General features: G+C 43.1%; 1 protein-coding gene across 1 annotated transcript; it reads right to left on the bottom strand.

Annotated features, from left to right (window-relative positions):
- Nucleotides 1-5,728: 5,728 nt before the first annotated feature.
- grem2b (gremlin 2, DAN family BMP antagonist b) lies at nt 5,729-24,769 on the bottom strand. The gene is made up of 2 exons (XM_080200674.1): nt 24,563-24,769; nt 5,729-8,881 (listed from the first exon to the last, which is right to left on the bottom strand). Exon 2 carries the CDS (start codon nt 8,878-8,880, stop codon nt 8,377-8,379), a length of 504 nt encoding a protein of 167 aa, XP_080056800.1. The 5' UTR covers nt 8,881; nt 24,563-24,769; the 3' UTR covers nt 5,729-8,376.
- Nucleotides 24,770-25,754: the final 985 nt, after the last annotated feature.

Raw genomic sequence — 25,754 nt, 5'->3', positions numbered from 1 at the left:
CTCGATAATGGAGAGCCCAGCACATCAGTGTGAAAGACAAGACTGAAATATTTATAACAATCCTCAGCCAGCTGTGGCAAGAGAATGATTTATCTCGGCCACCTGTGGAAGTCCCAACATCACAGATGTCAGTCTTTAGCCAGATCGATTCACTTCAGGTGTTATCAAGAAATGGCTGAAGGCACTGGATACTCTGGCTCTTGGCAGCTGGCCCACAGAAGCCCCATCCATGAAAATGGATAAGCCCTTTTGTTAAGGCCATTGTCTGCACAATGGGAGAATTCCACCTACTGCCCCGCTTAAAAATCAACGCGGAAGTAGTTAGGAGGGGATATAAAGCTGAAGAAGATGCAAAGGTGTAAATGGTGCATAACTGTGATGGGATTTAAAGACAAGGATGAAGATTTTAAATTTAATGTGTTACAAATACAGAAACAGGAGTAGGCCATTCGGCCCCACAAGCCTGCTCCACCATTCAACTAGATAATGGCTCATACCTCAAGGCAATTTTCTTGCCCTATCCCCATATCCCTCTATGTCTTTAATGTTGAGAAATCTATCAATCCCAAATATAGGCAATGAATCAGCCTTCTGGGATACAGAATGCCAAAGATTCAGCACCCCCTGTGTGAAGAAATTCCTTTTTGTCTTGGTCCTAGAAGGTTTCTCACTTATTCACACTTACACTGTGTTGTAGACCCTGAATTCTTCCTGCATTTACCTGATTGAGCCCTGTAAGAAAGAACTTCATAGAGAACATCTGCTCCTGCTCTGACCAAGACCGCAAGAAACAACAAAGGGTCATGAACGAAACACACAAATCAGCCTCCCAGCCATTGACTCCATCTACACTTCCTTGAAAAGCAGCCAGCATAATGCAGGATGCCACACACCCCAGATCTACTCTCTTTTCCTTTTTAAATGCCTATAGATGTTTTCTTACATCTGCTTTGATATTTTTGGCTAGTCCTAACTTTTATATTCAATTTTCTCTTCCTTTATCAGTTTCTTAATTTGACTTTGCTGAATTCTAAAATCTTTCCACTAATCAAGCTTACTTTTTTTTTGGCAACTTTATAAGCCAATTTCTTTGATCTAATACAATCGGTGCCTTCTCTTGTTAGCATTGATTGGATAGCCTTTCCTGTAGAGTTTCTATGCCTCAAAGGATTGTAAATTTGTAGTAAATCATGCATTAGTTCTTTAAATACTAGCCATTGCCTGTCTACCATCAAACCTTTTAATGTAGTTTCCCAATCTACCACAGCCAATTTGCCCCTCATGCCTTCATAATTTCCTTTATATAGATTTAAGATCCTAATATTGGATTGAACGACATCACTTTCAAATTTAATGTAAATTTCATCATGTTTTGGTCAAAATTCCCTTGAGACTCCTTTACGTAGCAAGGTAAGAACATAGAATAGAATCACAAAACCCCTACAGTGCAGAAGGAGGCAATTTGGCCCATCAAGTCTGCACCAACTCGCTGACAGAGTATCTTAAACAGACCCTCTCCCCATAAGCCTACACATTTACCAAGGTAAATCCACCTAACCTTTTGGACACTAAGGGGTAATTTATCGTGGCCAATCATATAGTAAAGCAATTAGAAGCAGAAGTAGGCAAGTTCAGCCCTTAGAGTGTGCTTTGCCATTCAATCATATCATGGCTGATCTCTCCTTGGACTCAAATCCACCTCCCCATCTGTTCTCCATCTCACTTTGCCCCCTTTTTTATTAGAAATATATCTATCTCCTTCTTTAAACCAATCAACAATTCAAACTTCACCCCTATGGGCAGCGAGTTCCACAAATTCACCATTCTCTGTAAGAAGTAGATCCTCCTCATCTGAGTTTTAACTCCATCACATCTCCACCTATATCTGTGACCTCTTGTTCAAGATTGCCCCATAAGAGGAAACATTTGGTCTACATTTACTTTGTCAATCCCTTTCAAAATTTTATATACCTCGATCAGATCCCTTCTCATCTTTTCAAATTCCAGTAAATAGAAGCCCAAATATTGAATCTCTCCTTGTACATCAACCCCTTCCTGCCCGGAATCAATCTAGTGAACCTCCCCTGAACTGCTTCCAATGCCACCACAATGAAATTGTTAATTAGCCATTCTAGATCAAAAAGAAGCCATTCTCTAGTTGACTTGTTAACATACAATGTTCTAGGAAACATTCTGTATACATTCCAGAAATTTATCTTCCACGTTTGTGTAAATTTGGTCTATTAGTTTAATCAGTCTAAATATAATTGAAGATCTCCATGATGACTCTATTATCCTTGTTACATGCACATCCAAATTCTTATTTATACTTTACCCTACTGTTCAGTGGTCTATAAAGAACTCCCACCAATGTTTGCTGCCCCTTGCTGTTTCTTACCTCCATCCAAACTGACTCTACATTTAGACCTTCTAGTCTAAGACCCTCTTTTACTAAAATGCTGATCTTGTCCTTTCTATACAGTGCTATCTACCTCCTTTTAAATTTTACCCATCTTTCCTAAATGTCTCATACCCCTAAACAGTCACTTCCCAGGTTTGAGAGGGTTGGTTTATGAGGAAATGTTGTATAGACTGGGACTATACTCATTGAAATTCAGAAGAATGAGGGGAGACTTTAGAGAAACGTGTAAGATTATAAAGGGAATAGATTAGATGGAAGCGGGAAGGTTATTTCCACTGGCGGGTAAAACTAGAACTAGGGAGCATGGCCTCAAAATAAGGGGGAGCAGATTTAGGAACTGAGTTGAGGAAATTCTTCACTCAAAGGGTTGTGAATGTGTGGAATTCCCTGCCAGTAAAACAGTTGAGGCTACCTCATTGAATGATTTTAAAGCAATGATAGATATATTTTTGAATAGTAAAAGAATTAAGGGTTATGGTGAGCGGGCGGGTAAGTGGAACTGCGTCCACAAAATAATTAACTATATTGAATGGCGGAGCAGGCTTAAGGGGCCAGATGGCCTACTCCTGCTCCTAGTTCTTATGTTCTTATGTTACCCTGTAGCTAAATCTCTGTGAAGACAATTAAATTATACCTGTTTACTTCCATCTGTGCTATCAATTCACCTACATTGTTATAAATGTTGTGTGCATTCAAACAGAGTGCTTTTAATTCCATTTATTATTTTCACAACTTCTAGTCTTACAAAGTCTGTGCAGCCTGATCTTTATTGCTACACTCAGTTTATAAATTCCCTAATGCTACCTTGCTGTTTTGCCTTGTCCTCTCCCTATACTTTATCAAATCTCCCCTCACCTGATTTCTCATCCCCACTATTCAGTTTAAAGTTCTTTCTAAGAATGATGGTGATGGGCAAATGAATTTTCACACAGGGCAAGATAGACAGAGCAATATTTTAGGTAACTTGGAGTTTTAACATAGGATAATGGAGAACATATTCAAATAATTGAGACTGGGGGTTTGAAGAACATTCAGAATAGTTTTAGTGGGGACTGCATTCTGTTAAGCTTGGAGAAGGCAGTAGTGCTAAAGTAGAATTAAACAGCCTTTGTATTGGACAGGATATGGGGTTTAACATTCAGTTCAAAATTCCCAATGGGTGCTGAGGTTGCAATTGTAGGGTTCAACCTGGGAAAGGAGCCAGAAAGGGGCATTTATAGCATAGAATCACTGAATCCCCTACAGTGCAGAAGAGGCCATTCTGCCCATCGATCCTGCACCTACTCTCTGACAGAACAGTTTATCCAGGTCCTCTATCCACCAACCCTCCCACCCACCCTCCTGTCCATCCATATAACCCCACACATTTTGCATGGCTAATCCACCTAACCTACACAACTTGGGACACCAAGGGATAATTTAGCATAGCCACCTATCCAGCATTGCCCAAGGGATCATGAGTGATACATCGAAACACCGATTGTGAATCACAGGCATCCAGTTCCATGGAACTGTTCTTAACTGCTTTCGTTCCTACCTCTACCAGCTAATGCATTTCCAACAAGTGGTCCCCCTTTCCTTTCCAAAATTGTCACCTCCAGAGATCTTCTCATGCCACACGATATCCTTTGATGATATTTTCGCTGACAAGGAGTTAACTTGCAGATAACTCCAGTACCTCTGCTGCCAGTCAGCTTGTTTGATGAGGCAGCACAGTGGCACCTATCCAGCATGCCTTTCAGGCTGTGGGAAGAAACTGGAGCACTCAAAGGAAACCCACACAAATACTGGAAAAATCGCAAACTCCACACAGTCACCTAAGTTGGGAATCAAACCTGGGTCCCTGGTGCTGCAAATGGGCACTGCCAACTACTAAGCCACCATGCCACCCAGCCAATAACACACAGTGTAGTTAGTGGCAGGGGGAGAGACTGTGACAAAAAGAATGGTCCTCCCAATTCTTAACAGGAGGACTGATATGAAACAATGAAGGAGGTGTGGGGGACTTTCGACTTCTACCTGAGTTGGACATAAAGGAAGGAGTTTTCCCGTCCTGCCCGCCTCGAGAATCGTAGTGGGGTTGGGGGAGGGCAAACCATACAAAGTTCTGTTGATCTCGGGCGAGATATTCAGGTCTTCGGGCAAGGGTGGCTGGGAAATCCTGCCCAAAGTTGGCAGAACAGCTGCGCCACTGACACTGATCGGAGAAATCCAAACCATTTTGAATTTGGGCCTCAGTTAACTGTTACTGATGAGCTTTGAGCGTTATGGTGTCCAGGCACAGCTGACTGATTGTCGTAGGGTAGAGGTTCAGTAGTCTCCTGTAGCCGGTCAGAAGTGAGGCCCGAGTCCCACAAAAAATACAAGATAAAGATCTATTTGGCCCTCAAGACTGTGCAACTGACATAAAAGTTCCATATGCATATTTAAGCAACAATTCATCCAAAACAGAGAGGCCTGCTGCTCAGTCACTTACAGTGGCATCTGAAGTTATATCTGATGGGTCTTAGACATCAGTGGAGGAGATTGAAGGTACCCCAACCTCCAAGTTCATTGTTAGGAGATAACTGGATACAGCCCAGTTGACAATCCAAAAACAAAATTATTTTACTCACATTTTTTCAATCTATTTACCCTCCAGTATGGCTAATACAGGGATGATGTTTTAGCTGTTCCAATGATGTAATTTAATTGTAATGTTAACAGGGAAGGCAATGGCCGAGTGGTATTATCGTTAGACTATTATTCCAGAAACTCAGCTGATGTTCTAGGGACCCGGGTCCCAATCCTGCCTCGGCATATGGTGAAATTTGAACTCAACAAAAAATATCTGGAATTAAGAATTACTGATGACCATGAAACCATTGCCGATTGTCGGAAAAGCCCATCTGGTTCACTAATATCTTCTAGGGAAGGAAATCTGCCATTCTCACCCGGCTTAGCCTACATGTGACTCCAGAGCCAGAGCAATGTGGTTGACTCTCAACTGCCTTCCAAGGGCAACTAGAGGTGGGCAATAAATGCTGGCCAGCCAGCGATGCCCATGTCCAACAAATAAATAACAAAAAAAGGACATAAAAATAGTCAAGGAAGGGAAAAGAGCAAAATGTTTTCTGGGAAACTAAGTAAAAGTGGTTGTTATCTCTTAAGCTGAGCAATTTAACTGTATGCAATATTTATTAATCATTCAATTAAAATATTGCAGATACAGTTTGCAGATAGCAACAAGTTATGTGCAAGGCCTAGATATTTTAGAGAAAAAGGATTCACAAAAAATAAGACTTTGGACAGAGTGTTTTTTTTAAAGTCAAGAACTTTTTATTATTTTGTTCTTTATAATTTACAGAATACCTATAAAATAATATTTTTTCTCAGTTTCATAGCATTTCTTCATTTTGATAATATCCATAAAACTTTGTAAGTTTGTCTAACCAGTACAAGGCAACCACTTTCATGCGTCAGGACTCCCAATAGAAATATTGCATTGTTCAGACAAACCTCAGAGACATAGCACTTTTGTAGCAGTATGCCCATTATTTCTTGGGTTCACATGTGGTTAACGTGCACTTAAATGTGAAAACAAGAATTGTCAGACCTCTTACAATTGGAATATTATGTTGTCTATAAGAACTGAAGGATACATGTATTGTCAATCTGTACAGATAGAAAGTTGACAAATCAGACTGGGGACACTACAGGGCAACTTCTATTCTCTCCATCGCTGGCAAAGAGTTGCTTAGAATACTACCCGATGAGGGTGATGTATTGGTGTGAGACTCAGAATGCTCAACCTCCACCTTCCGTTAACATTGTGAATACTACACTGCATCCTGTGACACAGTTTATCTACCTGAGTAACACATTATGCAATAATAGATTTGTGGACTAACATGGTATCAGATTTGCGCACTGAAATAGAGGTCTGCCATGCTGTAACGCTGACATATTCACCCCGTGGCAGTGAAAGCTTTCCAAATTCATTTTGGAAAAAGAATAACCAAATTTGACTCCATGCTGATGGAAGCACAAATGAGTTTTGTGCACGATAAGGATGACAGGCTCCTGGGATTACATTGTCCTGTACTGAAAGGTTAAGGAAGGGAAATAAACATACGGTGGCCAAGAAGAAAGTGCTTTAAGATCACCATAATTCAGATTATGAGGATTCACAAAATAAAACAAATAGCTATGTGTGCAGTTTGATGAAGAAATTTTGTCTATGATGTAGTTCGAAATAAAGAAAGCAAGGTTGAAGAGATCTGGTCAGAGGCCTGGATACTCGGGCCATAGTTAGAACACTGAGAAGCTGTGATGTGTGTTGGAGAACATGGAGGAGATAGTTGGGTAGGCGGTGAGCCACCAGCACTGCAAAAGACCTAAATCTAATGCCCAACCTGTCACGGACAACACCGTAAGATCATCAGTACATCCCATAACCCCAGTCAAAGAGGGATCTTAGATTCATCACTCTTTATGTTATATGTCCATTTTTTAACATTCGAAACAGAATTAAACTAAGTGTAATTCTAAGACAGACAGTCAGACTGCAAAACTATCTCAATGACTGATGCAATGGACAGATTAAAAATGCTTTTGCCTCTCAACCAACTAAACTGTTCAATTAATTCTCTTTTGGCATTACAACTCTACATTTTGCTGCTTGTGTCTTTTGAGTCTGATATTTGGACGTCAAGTGCTGAAGATTATTCAATCCGCAAATTAGTAATGCTATGAATACATGCTTCTCGTTCTTCTATTTAGTCTGCAATAATACTTGGTATATTTATGTTGCACTGGAAGGACTTAAATGCACAAAAATGTTCATGGCACAAACTATAGTTTTAAGTAATATCATGTCCTTTCTGATGGTTACGTTTTCACTAGCATTTCCATGTGGCACTGAACACAGCAAAAGCATACGCCAGACCAACCGCATTGCATTACAAGATGTGGAGGTGGCGGCGTTGGACTGGGGTATTGTGAGACTTCTTGTTGTATTACAAAGGAGAAGTAGTGAGACTTCCAGAACATGGATTACTGGCACTTCTGAATCATCAGAACAGAATACTGTCCACATGCAGTTAAAAAAAGAGATAAAATAAAGAATATACATCAATAACTGTACTAATTTACACTTTCATCATATATTAACAATAATCGTTTAAAAAAAAGAGGAAATATAATCCATTGTCTTTTTAGTGCCGTTGCTATGTTCAGTTTCAATGGGATTATGTTTGAAAAGTGCCTTTAATTCATACTTATATGCACAAAACTATGGTCATGAGTACTGAAATATAAAAGGCATAACATGAAGGAAAGCAATAATCAAACAATGTTTTGAATAATTAAATATATACTATTATCTTCAATGCAGGTTGATCAGAATATTCCCATATCAAACATTGCTGAGAATTTGAGTTTCCAGCAGTCCAGAAGTTCAGAGGGCTGGCTCAGTCCCAGGCTCTATCTCTGCGCTTTCAAGAGCACAGTGCATGCCTGTCCACAGTCTAAGCAGTTCAAATTCTCTTATCTGCAGTGAACCATCAAAAAAAAGGCTCCTATCTGTTTTGGCACCACGTCCGTATCATATCGCAGGCGACAGCAGTGAGTAAAATGAAAGTAAAAATGTCCAGACTGTAAAACAAATCTTTAAAGATAGAATAGGGATGACTGCATTTTGACTGGAGTCTGCGATTGGGTTTAAGGGAAGTTTTTTTAGAAAAAAATCAGAATGGATCTCGTTCAAAAACAAAATTTTATCAAAAGAATTTCCGGGGACACCCAATTCAATGCTCCCTGCTTAAAAGTTGGTCGTGCTCAAACTTAAAAGTTGTTCACCGATTAGGGCAGGTTTTTATACAGTGCTTGTTTTCTATGGGTATTTATCTGATGGTAGCATTGAGAGTTGGGTGTATTTCCTACAGACTGGGGAGGCTGTGATTGTTTATCTTATCTCACTGCTTGCTCCAGTCATTCACATTTACCGATATACATTTGCACTGCTTGACTCGTTGGATTTTCTTGTGTCTGAAAGGAGGCTGCAGGTCAGGGCAGTTCAGTTTGACAGTCAGGGTAGTAAATTTCTGCGGTTTACAGAAGGCGCAGGACTGGAAGGACTCTTGGTCCCTTTTAACATGCCTGGGGATATAGAAGGAGTTGCACTGTCCATAGCAGAATCTGTTGATGACTGTTCGGCTCACACAGCCATCCTCGTTGATGGTCTGCCTCAGAGGCTGAGTTTTGCACCAGTCGCTCTTCAGGTACTTCCTTTCTGTCACCACCAGTGCCTCTTGACTGGAGGCAAGCACATCCTGCCTCCGATGTGTGCGTTTCTCCGAGCTGTTAGTGTTTCCCTTGTAAAGTGGTGGGATGGCTCCTGGAGGACGATTCTTCTTCATCTCCACTGCTACCATTAACATCCCCACCAGGAATAGAAGGATGGCAAGTTTTTGATACATCCTACAGAAAAACAAGAGGAAACAGTGAAGCAAGAATCAACAAGTTTTCATTAGTGATTTCAATATCATTCCTGGTCTGTTGGTGAAAGGGATGGATTAATTTTCTCCAGTTTAGCACATAATATGTCATCTATTCCAAAGAGGTGCTGGTTGAATTGATTAACCATGGAAAATTGCCCCTTAATATCCCAAGATGTTTAGGTTAAGGGAATTAGCGGGGTAAATATGTGGAATTAGAGGGATAGGGCTTGATTGGGATGCTCTGTTGGAGAGTCAGTGCAGATTCAATGGGCCAGATGGCCTCCTCCTGCACTGTAGGGATTCTATGATTCTATTCCAGCATAGTGGCACAGTGGTTAGGACAGCACAGTAACTAGCACTGCTGCCTCACAGCATCAGGGATCTGATTCAAATCCTAGCGTGGGTCACTGTGGAGTTTGCACATTCTTCCCGTGTCTGCGTGTGTTTCCTCTGGGTGCTCCGATTTCCTCTCACAGACGTGTGGGTTAGTTGGATTGGCCATGCTATAATGCCCCTTAGTATCAGGGGGACTGGCTAGGGTAAATGCATGGGGTTATGGGGATAGGGCCTGGGTGGGATTGTGGTCGGTGCAGGCCTGATGAGCCAAATGGCCTCTTTCTGCACTGTAGGATTCTACGATTATTCCAATTGGCATGTTGCAAGGGTAATGTGACTTCTTACATGCTGTTAATGGCTTACACACAATCAGTTCTGAGACTCACCAATATGGATTGAACACTCATTTTGTTCACAATGAGATTCTCATCCCATTTTTTGATGCATTCCCTTCTCCCCTTTCATGTTTAAGACACAGTTTCTGGTCAGCCTATTGGACATGCCCCACTGCCTTCATCACAGCAATGGCAGCCATCCCTTCAGCTTACTAAGCTGGGAACTTGGAATTCTGTCCCCAAATCTCATTGTCCCCCCATAAGACCATAAGACATAGGAGCAGAATTAGGCCATTCGGTCTATAGAGACTGCTCCGCCATTCAATCGTGGCTGATAGGATTCTCATCCCTCCATCTCTCTTTCCTCCTTTAAGATGCTACTCTCATACCTCTGTCTTCATCCAAGCATTTGGTCACCTATCATAATATCTCTGCTTTTGGCTCAGTATCAATGTTTGTCAGATTGCACTCCTGTGAAGCCTTGGGATGTTTAAAGGCTCTATGTAAAATGCATATTGTTGTGGTTAAGACGGATAGTGGAAGATTGACTCCAGGGGCTCTGCTCTGTAACTGGCTGTCATGAAATCCATCTTTTTTTTCACCTTCCTTTCTTCCGCAGGGGAATAAATGCTTCCTTCCCACAGTACAACAAGTGGAATATATTGTGTGGATAATTGCGCACTGGGGTTCACAGGCAGCTATGCCCCCAGTTGTAGGTCACAGTCAGCAATGCCTGTTGTAATTTCAAACAAACCATTATAGGCTATGCAAACAATGCAGCAACAGAAAGAGTTGAACTGTATCCTCACAACCAGGAGATGGCATATTGGACTGCAAAGTTTCACTTTTGGACCTACATCATTCAATGGATAGTTTATTAACTCTTAACCACTCCACCAGATGGAGCACTGCACAGCCATGAGATTTCCCACATTTGGAGGGAAAGTTGACTTTGTTCTTGCAATTCTATTTGGTGTCCATCCTTAACTGATACAGTAAAGAGACACTGTTAAACAGGCTTCCTGCAGGGATGCGCTTCAAGGGAGAAAATGATTGAAAAATCTTACGTTGCTGAGCAGTTTTGAGGTGGCATGGTGGCACAGTGGTCAGCACTGCTGCCTCACAGTGCTGGGACCCGGGTTCAATTCCCGGCTTGGGTCACTCTTTGTGCAGAGTCTGCACGTTCTCTCCATGTCTGTATAGGTTTCCTCTGGGTGCTCCATGTGAGTCTCTCTCAAGCGGGCTTGTCCCCAAGCCCCCCACTCCTGCCATCCTGTGCCATCTTGGCAAGCATGCACCAACTTGGAGCCTGAGTGAGACAACTCTGCCAAAATCTCTTTACCTAGCCCCGTGTTGATGTGATGTGAGGAACCCCCCCCCCCCCCGCCGCCCCAGCTAACTGCTGACCCTGGGTAAATTTGCATTTGTGCCACCCAATCCTTTAGGTGTTCAGTGGGTGTGGGTCCATTTTCAGGTTGGGGCACAGTGAATGAGAACTGTTAACTGGCAGCTAGCTTAGAGGGGCACAATGTAACAATGGTTAGCACTGCTGCCTCACAATACCAGGAACCTGGGTTTGATTCCTACTTGGGCGACTGTCTTTGCAGAATCTGATGTTCTCCCTGTGGTCTGTGTAGGTTCCCTCTGGGTGCTCTGGTTTCCTCCCGCAGTCAGAAAGATGTGCTGATTAGGTGCTCAGTGTGGTGACTAGGGGATTTTCACAGTAACTTCATTGCAGTGTAAGCCTACTTGTGACACTAATAAATAAACTTAAAAAAAATGTAAACTGCAACGTTACATTTTTATCTGCTTCCTTACCATGTGTGAATTGATCTACACATATACAATGTAAAAGGTTGGTCACTCTTGATTTCTGTAGGTATTTGAACTACTTAATCTTAAAAGTCCATCATTTTCTGCTTAAATTACAACTAACTGAGTATCTTCTAATAGACCAAAAAAGAGACAATGAAACATATACCCACAAACATATTGGTGAGTGAAGCTGAATCTTTGACAGTTTTTTCCTAAGAAGCCAAGGGGAAAAGTTCAAGACCCATGGTTCAATCTGGCCAAAACTAAAGTCAGTGAGGTGTGAAATGTCCATCTGAAATGTCCACCTGCTTCTTTCTCACCGAGTGGGTTAAGCTAAAATTGGCCTTTAGAACTTAATCTTCTATATGAGAGTTTTAACTGTGAAAGAAGGAATGAATGCATGTTAAAAGAAATGAGTGCAAAAGTTCAGAAAGTGTCTGGATAAATAGAGCCACCAAACTCTAAGAACGGATTTAAAAAGTCATTCATCTCATAGTTACACTGAATATTTTGGCTGGAATATTCTTATCCTTTTAAGCTCTCCGTCCCTTATCCCAGTATACTTCCTGGAATATTAGTTTCAACCCTGTTGCAGGCTGCTGGCCAGATTCATTGCTTTCACTTAACAATTCACTAATGGCCCCTTAATAACATAACAGTAAACGTCAGCAGAGCCACATTATATTAGTGTGCCCTCGGAAAGCTCTGGTTCCAAGCATTAGTTGTGCCGTACGCCACTCACCACTAACAGAAGTTGAATAAAGAGTCAGCTATCCTGAGCTTTATTTTCACTTATTGTCTGAAATGATAGCTGCATGCCACTTACAATACATGAAAATGGTCTCACCGCAACTGTCAAAATTTGCCAATTGGCGCATTAAAACGACAGCCACAGCTTATTCTCTGTGCTGATAGGACAGCTTTTATGTAACATCAATGAAGAAATTGTAATGCCCCATTTGACAGTAGCAGGATTAAAACATGCAATAGCCATGCAATGTGTGTTATACATACTGAGCATTCAAGATTCAAGATGGTTAGCACTGCTGCCTCACAGTGCCAGGATCTTCTTGTGAGCTGTGCCCAGCAAGCCCTCTAATTCTATCTTTTATTCTCATTCTATGCTTTGAAAACTCTAGTCTAAGTCTTATAAACTCTCTACACCCTAGCTATGTTTGTAGCACTTTCCTTCTCTGTGTACAGTATGCTTTGTCTGCATAGTGCGCAAGAAAAAATACTTTTCACTGTAGACCAATCAATACATGTGACAATAGCAAATCAAATCATTCTTGGTCATTGGACAAGGGATAGCATAATATACAATGAGTTCTACAGGATAAAGAGAATCCAACTGTGCTGAGAGCAGTTGATTCAAGAGAATGGACAAAGTTTTAGGCCTTGCTCGTCTTGAAGCTGTAAAATACCGCCTGATGTCAACGGACCTTCCCATTGTCTGCCCCTCGCCCACTCCGATGCCCGTGGCGGGTGGGGCAGTAAAATTCCAGCCAATATGTATAAGTCTTATCCATATGAATCAACCAAATCACAAAAGAACGGGCCAGTCATATAGGAAATGTATTCGGTGTAAGAGCACACATTTATGCCTGTGTAATACAAATAGTATTGTAACCCAATGGACCTTTCCATAAATTTACCCCACATTAACGATGATTCTCAGTGATAATACATTGCATAACAGGAGACAGAAACTGATAATAAACAGCCGATGGAAAAGCTAAAGAGGAGAATTGAAGATTATATATACATGTTGCTGCATCATCTTAGGGCTAACAGGATACTGTCCTTCAGGTTTGGGGTGCTGATTTAAAACATAGTTCAACAGGACTTTTTAATTAAATAACTAAGGTTGTTAATCACATCATTCAATAACTGTTTTCACGTTACTTCATGTTTGTTCTAGGTAAAGAACAAAACGGATAAAATTGTGAAATTAGGCCACTGTTGCTGTTAAATATAAATGTGGGTATTTTTGTTAGTTCAACAATACTTTAAAACTAATTTTCAATGATTGATTCTAATGACTTTGCAATAGTGGAGCCAAGGAGTTGAGTTCATGAAGTGGCTCCTAACACATTTTATTTATCATTGATTCACGGCATGGAGGAAAATTCTTACCCATTTTACCGTTGTATTTTGATAGAAAATTGATTTTTGTTTACCTAGTTTGTATATTTGAACACAAAAGAACAGAGGACACAGGTTAGCAACTGCAATTCCACTTTGTGATGTTGTGAGAAAGTGACAACTGACCCCAAAGCATTACTAAATCTGGAAGGTGCAAGCCAGCCATAAAATGCTACAGTGCTGAAGGAGGCCACTTGGCCCATTGAGTCTTCAGCGACCACAATCACACTCAGGCCCCATCTCCATAACTCCATGCATTTACCCTAGCTAGTCCCCCTGACACTAATGGACAATTTAGCGTGGTCAATCCACCTAACCTGCACATCTTTGGACTGTGGGAGGAAACCAGAGCACCTGGAGGAAACCCCTGCAAACGCGGGGAGAATGTGCAAACTCCACACAGAAAGTGACCCCAAACTGGGAATCGAACCTGGTCCCTGGAGCTATGAGGCAGCAGTGATACCGTACTGCCCCACCATACTGTCTTTACATGCAGTCAGGTAACTCAATAGGGATATCAAAGACTGGAACTGCAGACCTTCTATTACCTTCCCAACCAGGGACTAGTGTATTCTTCACAGACAAAAGAGCTATAAATATTTAGTTTGTTCAGTGGTTAATAGTTCAAGCCATAGATGGCAATTTCATTGATAGGGTAATTTTAGCTTTTAGTCCGTGATAGTTCAGGGGATGTGTGTGATCGGTAGATGACCATTAAGTACTTCAACAGTCATCACATTCTGTTATGCCATGCGGATAGTTCCATGGGGATCATATACTATTGATATTATCCCATTGCGATGCATCTGCATGCGAGACTTCAAGTTAACTGGGATCAGAGTCAATGCATGGGACATCCTCACTGCTGACTGCCTGGAGACAAGTGGTCAGGGAAGAGTGTGACAAAAGCAGAGGACAAAAGATACGGCCAGGTGGTGGAGAAGGAAGCCTGCCCGAAGGAAAGAAGCATCAGCCGACGTCAATCATCTATGACAACTGTGGAAGGGACTTACAAATCAGCACTTACAGCAACAGCAGACAATGTTCAATCTAGAGGAGACACACAGCCTGGCTGCAGTCAGTCAACTTCCAAAATGGATGGATTCCAATATAATATCTCATGGAGTGAACATTACCAGCCCATGTTACAATGAACTGAAGAAATATTCACAAAACCTTACATTGTCCTGCTGACACAGCACCATGTATTTCTTGTATTGCTATTGTGATCAAAATAGTCTGGATCCACACATAGAATCTGATCCAAATTTCTTTTTTATAATTTTACTAACTATGCCTCTTATACAAAGAGGTTCAGTTTCAGTGAATTTCCTACCTCTATCCTTGTATTCAAAAGGCTCCTAAAAATCAGTCTTTAATTGTGCATCTGGCTGCCTTTACTTTCTATTGGATGCCAACTTTTCTTTCCACAAGGCATTCAGAGATATTATTTAATGCAAGGGGTGCTATACGAATATAAGTAATTGTTGATGTAATACCTTCCACCCTACTGACAATCAGAGGGTTGACATTTTTAAATCTTTCTTTGACAGACACATCCCATTATAAGTTGCACTAATTTACAGTTATTAAGAAGGGCAGATGTGCTACGTGATATTTAGTACTTTGGGCAGCAAAGATGTAGATTGAGAATGAAGATATGCATTAGGTTATGAAAAATCTCTGGCTCACTGTCTGAAATCACAGTCCAATTTCTGACAGTCTTGTGGTCCTCCCAGTAACCACAAGGGTCACGCTCATGTGAAACTTGCTTCTGACTGCATGTTATTATTAATAGTGTCTCTTGTCTACATTAATGTATATTTATATTAATTTCTACTTTTAGTCAAGGGTAGAAAAAATTATGGCAGGTTTATTTTCAAGCTCAGTGTGATAAAGAATGAATTAATTTGTATATTACTCAGCCATCACTTTTGTTATTAGGCAGAATGAAGTGTCTGCTTTTGTGTATGTGTACTTAGAAACTAGAAGCAGGAGTAGACCATTTGGCCCTTTGAGCCTGCTCCGCCATTCATTTTGATCATGGTTGATCATTGAATGCAATATCGTGATCCCCACTTCCTCCCATATCCCTTGATCCCTTTAACCCCAAGAGCTATATCTAATTTCCTCTTCATTCAAACAATGTTTTGGCCTTGACTATTTTCTGAGGAAGTGAATTCCACACATTCTCCACCCCCGGGTGAAGAAATTTCTCCTCACCTCAGTTAGGGGGTGGCACAGTGGTTAGCACTGCTGCCTCACAGCGCCAGGGAACCTGGTTTGATTCCTGCCTTGGGTCACTGTCTGTGCGGAGTCTGCGTGTTCTCCCTGTGTCTGCATGGGTTTCCTCTGGGTGCTCCAGTTTCCTCCTGGAGTCCAAAGTCATGCTAATTAGATGGATTGGCATGCTAAATTCTCCCTCAGTGTACCTGAACACGTGCCGGAGTGTGGCAACCAGGGGATTTTCACAGTAACTTCATTGTAGCGTTAATATAAGCCTACTAGTGACTAATGAATAAACTTATAAAAGATTTACCCCTTATCCTCAAACTATGACCCCAAGTTCTGGACTTCCACACCATTGGGGACATTCTTCTGAACCTACCCTGTCTAACCCTGTGAGAACGTTATAAGCATGTGAATGTCTGTGTGTGCCTGTGTATGTACATGTGTATACGTATCTGTATGTGTGTGTCTGTATGTACATGTATGTGTATACACCGTCTGCTGCTGACTACGGAAAATCATTCAGATTTGCATATTGGACTTCTGTCTGTGTAAAGTTGCTGAAGAGTTTGTTTTGCACATACAGTCTTCCTCTCTCCTGCATTCACCCCGTTGGCTATGATGTTCTGCCAAGTATTTAACAGACTCCATTAGGCTTGGCTGGTTTATTAATGTCTAATGAAAAAGATGTTCAACATCATTCACAGCCAATCAGTGTGAAATCAACCCTAATCCTTTTGGGTTCTTACCATATTTGTGTAAAATTTGCACATTGAGCTGATCCAACAGCACTTCTTACAGACTTCTAAGTCCCAGATTGCACTGTTGTGTGGTGAGACTGGCCTGTACGTGACTGATTTTTACTCTTGTGAAGCCGATGGACCCTCGAGAGCCATGTCAGAGGTATTGCCCACTGGGACACAGCTCTATCAGAGAATACCTGAGAAATGCATTTGTAATGATAATTATTCTTCACAATCCTCCCTACTTTCTGATCTGAAGTACCACTCACCGTTACAACCGAACATCAACTAGACATTGAGAAAGCCAGAGAAGGGTGCCTCCACGGTCAATGGAATTCCACAAACGTTTAATTCAGGAAAAGCTGGGTGGGTACCATTATGTTCCCACAAAATATAAACACCTTCTCGCACTTCTCTGGGTATTGCCCCACCCAGCTAGTTAACTATAGAGTATCCCACAATGAAGGCAAAAGTAAGTAGGAGCCCTGGAAGGTAAATTCATTTAGTTGTCATGGGCTGCACCACTTATGTTATTGAGCCATCAACAGTTGTGCTAACTAGGCAAGAACAATTATACCCCTTGGTTAGCCACACTTGATCAGCTAATTTGTTACATGGAAACTTTTTACTTTAAAACCATATGAGACACATGCTTTTATATGAAGTACATTGGTTAGTTGAGTAGGTGCCAGATTTGCTTTCTGTAAATTTATAGCCATGCATTTTATTATGCGTTGAATAGTGACTGCAATTAGTCATTTAATAGGGCAACAGCTTTGTGAAAACATGTTTTGCAATGCTTTGTTTATAGGCAAGAAAAATTGACATGTCATTTTCAACAAAAAAAACACATTAGTGATATGTTTTAACGTGATTTATGTCATCTCATTGTGCCTTCAGCAAATCACTTCTTGATGTTTCTGTAAATAGTCCTGACTTCCACTCATGAGTGAGATATTCTTGTAATTTTATGAGGTCCTTGACAGGAGCATTCATTTTCTCGCACCATTAAAAATCTCAAAATAAACTTTACAAAATATCTAGGAGGTGTTTATGATTATCTGTCAATTTTGCCTGGGTTGCCAGTGTGTTACAGTGTGTTGCAACAAGCATATTCAAATTTGAGGCTTATTTTGGTGCGTTGGGGACCATTATAATGCCATCTATATGTCACCATAAACTTGAAACTGCTCGGCTGCATTATCACTGTACGCTTAGCGCATAGAGTATTGGGCTATTAGGCATGTATCTTTGAAATCTTGGATATTCAAACCTTGGGCTTGCAAGTCAAGTGAACAAAAATGGAATTCCAATCATCCAATGGATTACTCCCATGGTCATGTAACCTAGGAATTACAGGTGCCACAGTAGAGCAGTTTGATTCTGGCCTTTGGTTACTGTTTGTGTGGAGTTTGCATGTTCTCCAAGTGCCACCCCGGGATTCCTCTAGATGCTCTGGTCTCCTGCCACAGTCCAAAGATGTGTAGGTTACGTAGATTGGCCATGCTATATTGCCCCTCAGTGTTCAAGTTTAATTATGGTAAATTGCCCTTTGTGCCTCAAGATATGTAGATTAGGGGGATTATTGACATAAATAGATGGGGTTGCGGGGATAGGGCCTGGGAGGGATGCTCTGTTGGGAGAGTTAGTGCAGACTCGATGGGCTAATGGTCTCCTTCAGCACTGTAGGGATTTTATGATATCTAGGATTGTTGATTCAGGAGTCATGCTAAAACATAAAACTGGAAACTCAAAGCAGAATTGCACTGACGCCCCAGACAATGATGGACCTGGGAAAGAACATAAGGTTATTGCATCTCCTGCCCCGGACAATGGTTTGCCTCTCTAATGCTGGTCTCACTCTAATCCTCCTGCATGCAATGGAGGCATAGGACCATTTTGCAAGCAGATTGCACGTAAGTTGAGCAACAGCCCAATGGCGTCTTGGTTTCATCTGCTGGTGCTAGGCAATGTGAACATATTGCCAATGGTTAGGGTCAGAGTGATGGCTGTCCAACCCCTCCAAGGCATCACAATTGCTTTAACTGTTGTTTGAGCATGTGGCCAGGTTCATATCTATTCCTGCTCTCCAGAATCCTCCTTCCACACCTCTGAAATGCCGCAAAACCCCTGGTTCATGACTGCTGCAGATGAGTTCAGAATGGATTGCTGTTCTGCAAAATGAGAAGAGGTCCAAGAGAGATGGAGGTACACGATTGACCAAATAAGCTTCTGAAGGAGCACTTTACAATGATGATGGTAAGTATAGTACTGTGATGGGCATACACAGTGGGGTGCTAGAGATCAAGTTTACCTTGTAAGTTGCAAAATTAAGTTCACCATATTGGTTGCGAAACATTGGATAAAGCCATCTGGATTGCTGTTAGATTGCTGTAAGTAGCCCAATGGTTTCCTAATGTCCTTTGGGAAGGAAAGCTGTCACCCCTACTGGATATAGCCTACATGGTCCTTTAGCTTATATAATGTGATCAATTCTTAAATGCTCTAAAAGGAAACCAATCGATTGCACAGACAGTCGCTGTGACATTGGTTGACCCAATATCACCTATTTACAATACCTAGGAGTGGGTAATGCAATCAACTTTGGCAGGGTCACTACACTACACTGCAGAAGAAGGCCATTCGGCCCATCGAGCCAGCATCACCAACAATCTCACCCACACCTATCCCCAAGTACTTACCCTGCTAATCCTCCTGATACTAAGGGTCAATTTTAGCATGATCAATCCACCTAATCTACACATCTTTAGAGTGTGGGACGAAACCGGAACACCTGGAGGAAACCCACGCAGACATTGGGAGAATGTACAAACTCCACACAGGAAGCCACCTGAGGACGGAATTGAATCAAGGCGCCTGGCTCTGAGAGGCAGCAATGTTGACCACTGTGCCATCATGCTGCCTCCACATCTGAGGACAAACTTATAGTGTCACATCCAGATGGCACAGTAAGTAGTCTCACAACACCAGGTTAAAGTCCAACAGGTTTATTTGGTATCACAAGCCTTTGGAGCGTTGCATCACCCATGAAGATGCAACTCACCTGAAAGCTTGTACTACCAAATAAACCTGTTGGACTTTAACCTGGTGTTGTGAGACTTCTTACTATGCCTGCCCCAATCCAATGACTCCACATCATGATATCCAGGTGGGACACTTAGCTAGAGTTTAAGGTGAATGTAAGAAAGAATCACCTCGGGATGATTCTTGTCCCCTCATCATGAAGTCAGAAGTTTCTGAATGGAAAAAGCAGATATTCTATTTCTGACCTGCATCTTCTCCTCAGCAACATCATCTAAAAACACATCGCATCCCACAGCTGACAACATTCAGCTTTAACTGGACCTCTCTGTGTTGTGAGACTGTTTGTCCCACATTCAGTACTGGATGAGCTAAAGTTTCCTCCAATTAAATATTGAGAAGAGTGAAGGCATTGTCTTTAGTCCCAGCACAAACTCCACTCTGTCGCTACCAATTCCATTTCTTTTCCTGCCTGGTGCTGAATACAGACCTTTCTCAACCTCGATGTCCTATTTGACCGTGTTGGAATCTGCCACTGAGACTGCCAATGTGCATCAAACATGTGGCAGGGATCCACCTCATCCCAATTCTGCTGCTATTGCAGCCCTTGTCTGGTCCTGTACTACCTCCAGACTTGATGACTCTCAGGCACTCTGTTTCCTGGCACCCTTCCACAATCTACCCTTCAATACTGTGTTCAGGTCATCCAAAATTCTATTGCCCCTTGTCCTGACTCACGCCAAATACCACCCCCCATCAGCTCAGTGCTGGCAAATCTCCCACTGGCTCTTGATTAAGTGATGCCTCAATTTGAAAATCCTCAAATTTAAAGTGCTCAAATACCTCCACAGATTTGTTTCACATTTATTTAATTATTCATTTTATTTTATTTATTAATAGGTATACATTAACACTGCAATGAAGTCACTGTGAAAATCCCCTAGCCACCACACTCCCGCACCTGTTTGGTTACACTGAAGGAGAATTTAACATGGCCAATGCACCTAACTGGCACATCTTTTGGACTGTGGGAGGGAACCGGAGCACCTGGAGGAAACCCACCCAAGTTTGCAGATTTTCCCCCTGTCTACATGAGTTTCCTTTTGGTGTTCCAGTCTCCTCCCACAGTCCAAAAATGTGCAGGTTAGGTTGATTGGGCATGTTAAATTGACCCCAATATCAGGGGATTAGGAAGGTAAAAATGTGGGGTTACGGAAATAGGGCCTGGGTGGGATTGTGGTCGTGCAGACACGATCGGCCAAATGGCCTTCTCCTGCACTGTAGGGATTCTGCCATTCTATTTTACAGGCAGAATGGACAGCCTCCACACAGACAGTGACTCAAACAGGGAATTGAACCCAGGTCCTTGGCGCTGTGAGGCAGCAGTGCTCACCACTGTGTCAATGTGTCACCCCCGAGGGCAGCGACGGAAAGAATGGAAAGGCTCCAACTGGGGCAACACTTCCCAACTGAGGAGGAGGGGGGGGGGTGCAAATATCCAAGTGGTCAATTTCCTCCTGGCGAAACTAACACGGTGGACAAGAGGTCATTTTCACTGTGTTCAGTTTCCCCGCGTGGGTGGGTCGGTGGGTCAAACGTGTGGAAAATGTTGTGAAGATGTGTTTTAAAAGCGGTTATCCATCACCCCGGCTTTCTATCAGCAGTGAGCGGCTCTGAGGGTACTCGGGGGGCTGGGTGGGAGGGCGGAGAACATAAGAAAGGAAAGTTGGCCGTTTGTAAGTCTGGCGATTGGGGTTTCAGACTGTCAGGTAAAGCAGGGAGTGGGCAAATGGCACAGTCACTCACACTGAGAAGCTGAAATAAGCGGATGATGATCCCAGGTCAGAAAATCTGGCCCAATTCTCGGGAAGGACCCCCCCCCCCCGCCAGAATATCAGAATACGTAAATTTCAAACCAAATGTCTTTCTCGCACCCCGCCCCCCCCCAATCAATGAGTCTAGATTTCTTTACATCTTTTACAATGAGGAGTCAGACATTGAGTCGCAGACGGATAATCCTATTGTTTTGTACGGCCAATCCTTTTTGGATTTCCCTGCGGTAACACGTGGAACTGGTTGTTGCTGAGATTGTGTGGAGTGGCGCTGAGAGGAAATCTTACTGCAATCAAACATGTGGGGGGAGGACAGTGAAGTGGGCTAGCCCGGGGCGGAAAGCAAGAAGCAGAATCAGAGATGCCCCCCCCCCCCAACCACCACATCGAGCCCGTATATTGATATTTCAATACTGACTCTCCCAGCATTACATTAATCCCAAAGCAGAGAGAGAGAGAGATGACTGACTTCCTCAACTCTGTCGCCTTATCTGATCGAAAGTGAGAGCCGAACTCCAAGGACAGTTTATATATAGAGAATGTGTGCGTTTGCAGGTAGAAGAGGGCAGCTGACTAGTTGCCCACTGGAACATCGATATGTCGGTCTATTGGTATAAATGTGCACAGGAGATGGAGACGGCAGACTGGAGCCTGACTTTACTAAGGCAAAAAAAAGCACCGACAACACACCAGTTACCTAGGAGACCCCTTCGAAACACTGCACTGTAACACTCACTGCACCAACACTCACATCACTGCACAGTATGTGGCTCACTGGGACAGCATGTGTGTGTGTGTGTGTGTGTGTGTGCAGGGAGAAAATATGCTTTCAGCCCCCTCCCCAAACAATCATTTCAAATTCAGATTATAATAATTAAAACCGATTCGAAATTGGGCTGCAGGACAAAGTTTCAGCCTCTGGCCATAACCCCTATCAGAGCCTGCTGATTATTGAGAGGGGCTGTGAATGTGTGAGGCTCTGGCACATCTCACTGTGGTGGATTTTCCAATGCACATTTTGCTCTCTCTCTGAGCTGGACACGATATCTGGAGAGAGCCTAGGAATGATTCTCAATGACTATGAAACCAGTCTCTGGAGGACGAATCTTTCTGACATATGGAAGACTAACCTGGTGAGTAGATGTGCATACAATTCATCCTGCGCTGGCTGGCAATTCTAATGCCGCCTTATAGTCATACCAACATTTAAAAGACCTGTCTTTACATAGCACCTCTCACTCCCACAAGACCACCCAAAGCTGTAAGAGCCCAATGAAGGACTTTTGAAATGGGGACTGTCGGAGAGTCTTAAAGGTCCACAGCGCAGAAAAGGCTCTTCGGTCCATCGCGGTCAGACAGCAACCGTCTATTCTAACCATCTAACGTTGACTCTGTTCTCTCCCCACAGATGCTGGTCAGAGCTGCTGTTGTGTTTTTGTGTCTAACTATTCCAGTCCCTGCAATGTGGGAAACACCGCGGCCAGTTTGCATTCCAGCAAGCTCCCGCAAACAAGGCGATAGACCGGCAGACAATCTGGTTTTGCGGGTCGAGGGATAAGTATTGGCGAAGACGCCAGGGTAAGCCTCTTGACAGGTCAGCTGTCCCCTGCATGTGGGAACTTGAACCCACAACTCTCTGAGCTTCCCCCTCTACCCCCTCCCGGGCCAGGCTGCTAGCCAGAGTCGCGGCTAAAACACCTTTAACCTGTGGGCTCGGTCCATTCATTCCAGCAGTGAGATCCCTCCCCACTCTTGGGGGGCTGAGAGGGATGGTGGTGACTGTGACTCCCCCCGCCCTCCACCCTATTGTTGGCTGGCTCCTCTGTCTCCAGACTCGGCGAGTGTCTTGCTTCCCTGTGTCGAAAAGATAGGTATGTGTGTGTGTGTGGGGGGGGGGGGGGGGGGGGATAGAAACACTGCCGCAACCTGGCTGAAATAGGAAGAAGCCAATACCTAACTATTTGTGAATGTCACTCCCGACCTCCTTCCAAACGTAACTTTTCTAAGCATGGCTGTGGAATAGGCTGAGGAGTCTTGCTGTCTACGGAGTGAAGTTTTGACAGGAGCTGGGGACAGACCCGCTCTGCGGAACCATCATTGCAGTTCAGTGGAAGGTGTTTGTTATTTGGAGTTGATGAGAGGCAGAGATGTCAGCCAGCCCACCCCGGATGTCCCGTTCCTGTCTCTACCTCCCACACGCACGGGACTCATCACCAAAAAAACCTTATTTTACTTCCCTCTCCCCTCCCCCCCCCCACCACCCCTTGTTAAAATGCAAAATCAGTTGATTTGATTTGATTTAGTATTGTCACATGTATTGGTATACAGTGAAAAACATTGTTTCTTGCGCGCTACACAGACAAGGCATACCGTTCATAGAGAAGGAAAGGAAAGAGTGCAGAATGTAGTGTTACAGTCAGAGCTAAGGGGATAGAGAAAGATCAACTTAGTGCGAGTTCACTCAGCCAGTTGGAATGTGATCTTGTCTGATAGCAGATCATCCCACTGCAGAAGGGGAAACAAGCTTCCAGTTCCTGATTTTGAGACCGGTCGGGATTTTTTTTTAAAAAATCCCTTTCTATTCCCTGCTGGAAAACCGCTGGATCCCCTGGGAATGTCAGCCCTCTCGCTCGGGACAACAGGGGATACAGAATCCGCACTAAAACCCGCTGATTAATAAAAAAGAGAGATTTATAAGTTGGAGAGGTCGCTGAGAATTAACTGCTGACACCTGGCCCCCTTAAAACTTTATCCGACTTCTCTCGGCTCAAGCCACTGGGGACCGATCACTTACTGATCCGATTTCACATTAAAAGATGCCACTTGAAAGGCTTGAGAGAGCGACTCTGCATGTGAGGCTCACATTAAAAGTCCAAAGGTCTGAAACTGTGTGTGGTGAAAGTGGACCCGCTCCTATAAGGTCATCAGCTAAAGACTTCCCACCTATCCAGACTGCATCCATAGCACGCCAAGTGACATAGATGTATACTGAGGGGGAAATAAGCAAGATCATTTGTCTTTTCCAATTCTATCATGGTTTAAACTAGCAATTCCGCTGACTGGAATCTGTAAAAAAAAAGCGTTAAGAGTACAGGGTGATTGTATAATGCCGATTTTGTTATTAACATTGACAGAATCCATCTCCCTTGTGTCAACTCATCTCAATCCTGTTAGGGGTCCTTACCTGCAGAGGTGCTGACCTGTCGCTCTCTACCGTCTGGGCTCTCGATCTGCTGTGAGAGTTGTCAGGAGTGAGCTGCCCTGAAGTCTGGGAGGGCTGAGTCCCATAAACACACCACTGGAGGTGGAGAGTGTTTCAGACTTGGGGCTGCTTGCGCAGCCAGCGCCGTTCAGTCTCACTTCTGACTGATCAGAGGCTCTGCATGTGGATGTTATCAGAATGTGGGGCTGGGATTGGCTGTGATCAAACACACTCAGCCAAAAAAAAACACAAATCACAAACTCCTCCGACTAATATTACACACAGGCAGCGTCCCACGGTGCCGCAGGAGGGAAACTTCTTCATCACCCCACACCCCGCCCCCCCCCCCCCCCCGCCCCCACCCACGTCTGCACCAAGGCAGGAGTTGCCGGGGTGGCAGGTCAAGGGATGACACAGCCCGCTAGATTGGCCATGGGCACTCAGCATGCCACCACTTTAGCAAACTAACAACACAAATATCTCACAAAGATCTCCCATTGCCAACCCAGGCCCACGCTGATACGGGATGACTGCAAGACAGCCTTTTAATACACAACCAACTGGATACCTGCTCGAAGGAGCACTGTCTTTGCACGTTCCCTGACAATATTAACATTCCAAAATGAAACAAGCATTCCTTTATTACAATGTTACCCAGATCTGGAAAGGAGTAACAATGTTTAATTAGTCAACTGAAAGAATGCACACATTCTGAAGTAATCCCCTCGATAGCAGAATGTTTGTGATCGTTTTTGTTATTTGGTTCAGGATTAAGGATGGTGGCGAAAGTGACCTATTTTTAATGTCCCATGTCAAGCCCTCCAAATGAAGTTTAAAGTTTATTTATGTGTGTCACAAGTAGGCTTGTATTAACACTGCAATGTAGTTACGGTGAAAATCCCCTAGTCGCCGCACTTCGGCGCCGGTTCGGGTAAACTGAGGGAGCATTTAGCATGGCCCAATGCACCTAATCGGCACACCTTTTGGACTGTGTTAAAGTTTATTAGTCACAAGTAGGCTTACATTAACAATACAATGAAGTTACTGTGAAAATTGTTGAGTCGCCACCCTCCAGCTCCTGTTCGGGTATACACTGAGGGAGAATTTAACATGGCCCAATGCACCTAACCAGCACATCTTTCAGACTGTGGGAGGAAACTGGAGGACCCAAAGG

The sequence above is a fragment of the Carcharhinus amblyrhynchos genome, chromosome 12 (assembly GCF_965287045.1).
Source record: "Carcharhinus amblyrhynchos chromosome 12, sCarAmb.v2.hapA, whole genome shotgun sequence".
Taxonomy (NCBI): Eukaryota; Metazoa; Chordata; class Chondrichthyes; order Carcharhiniformes; family Carcharhinidae; genus Carcharhinus; species Carcharhinus amblyrhynchos.
Note: the sequence above shows the minus strand (reverse complement) of the source record. Positions and strands in the feature narration are given on the sequence as shown.

What these genes read in the sequence shown, in the direction of transcription:
- grem2b (XM_080200674.1), bottom strand. Translation starts at nt 8,880, where the DNA reads ATGTATCAAAAACTTGCCATCCTTCTATTCCTGGTGGGGATGTTAATG.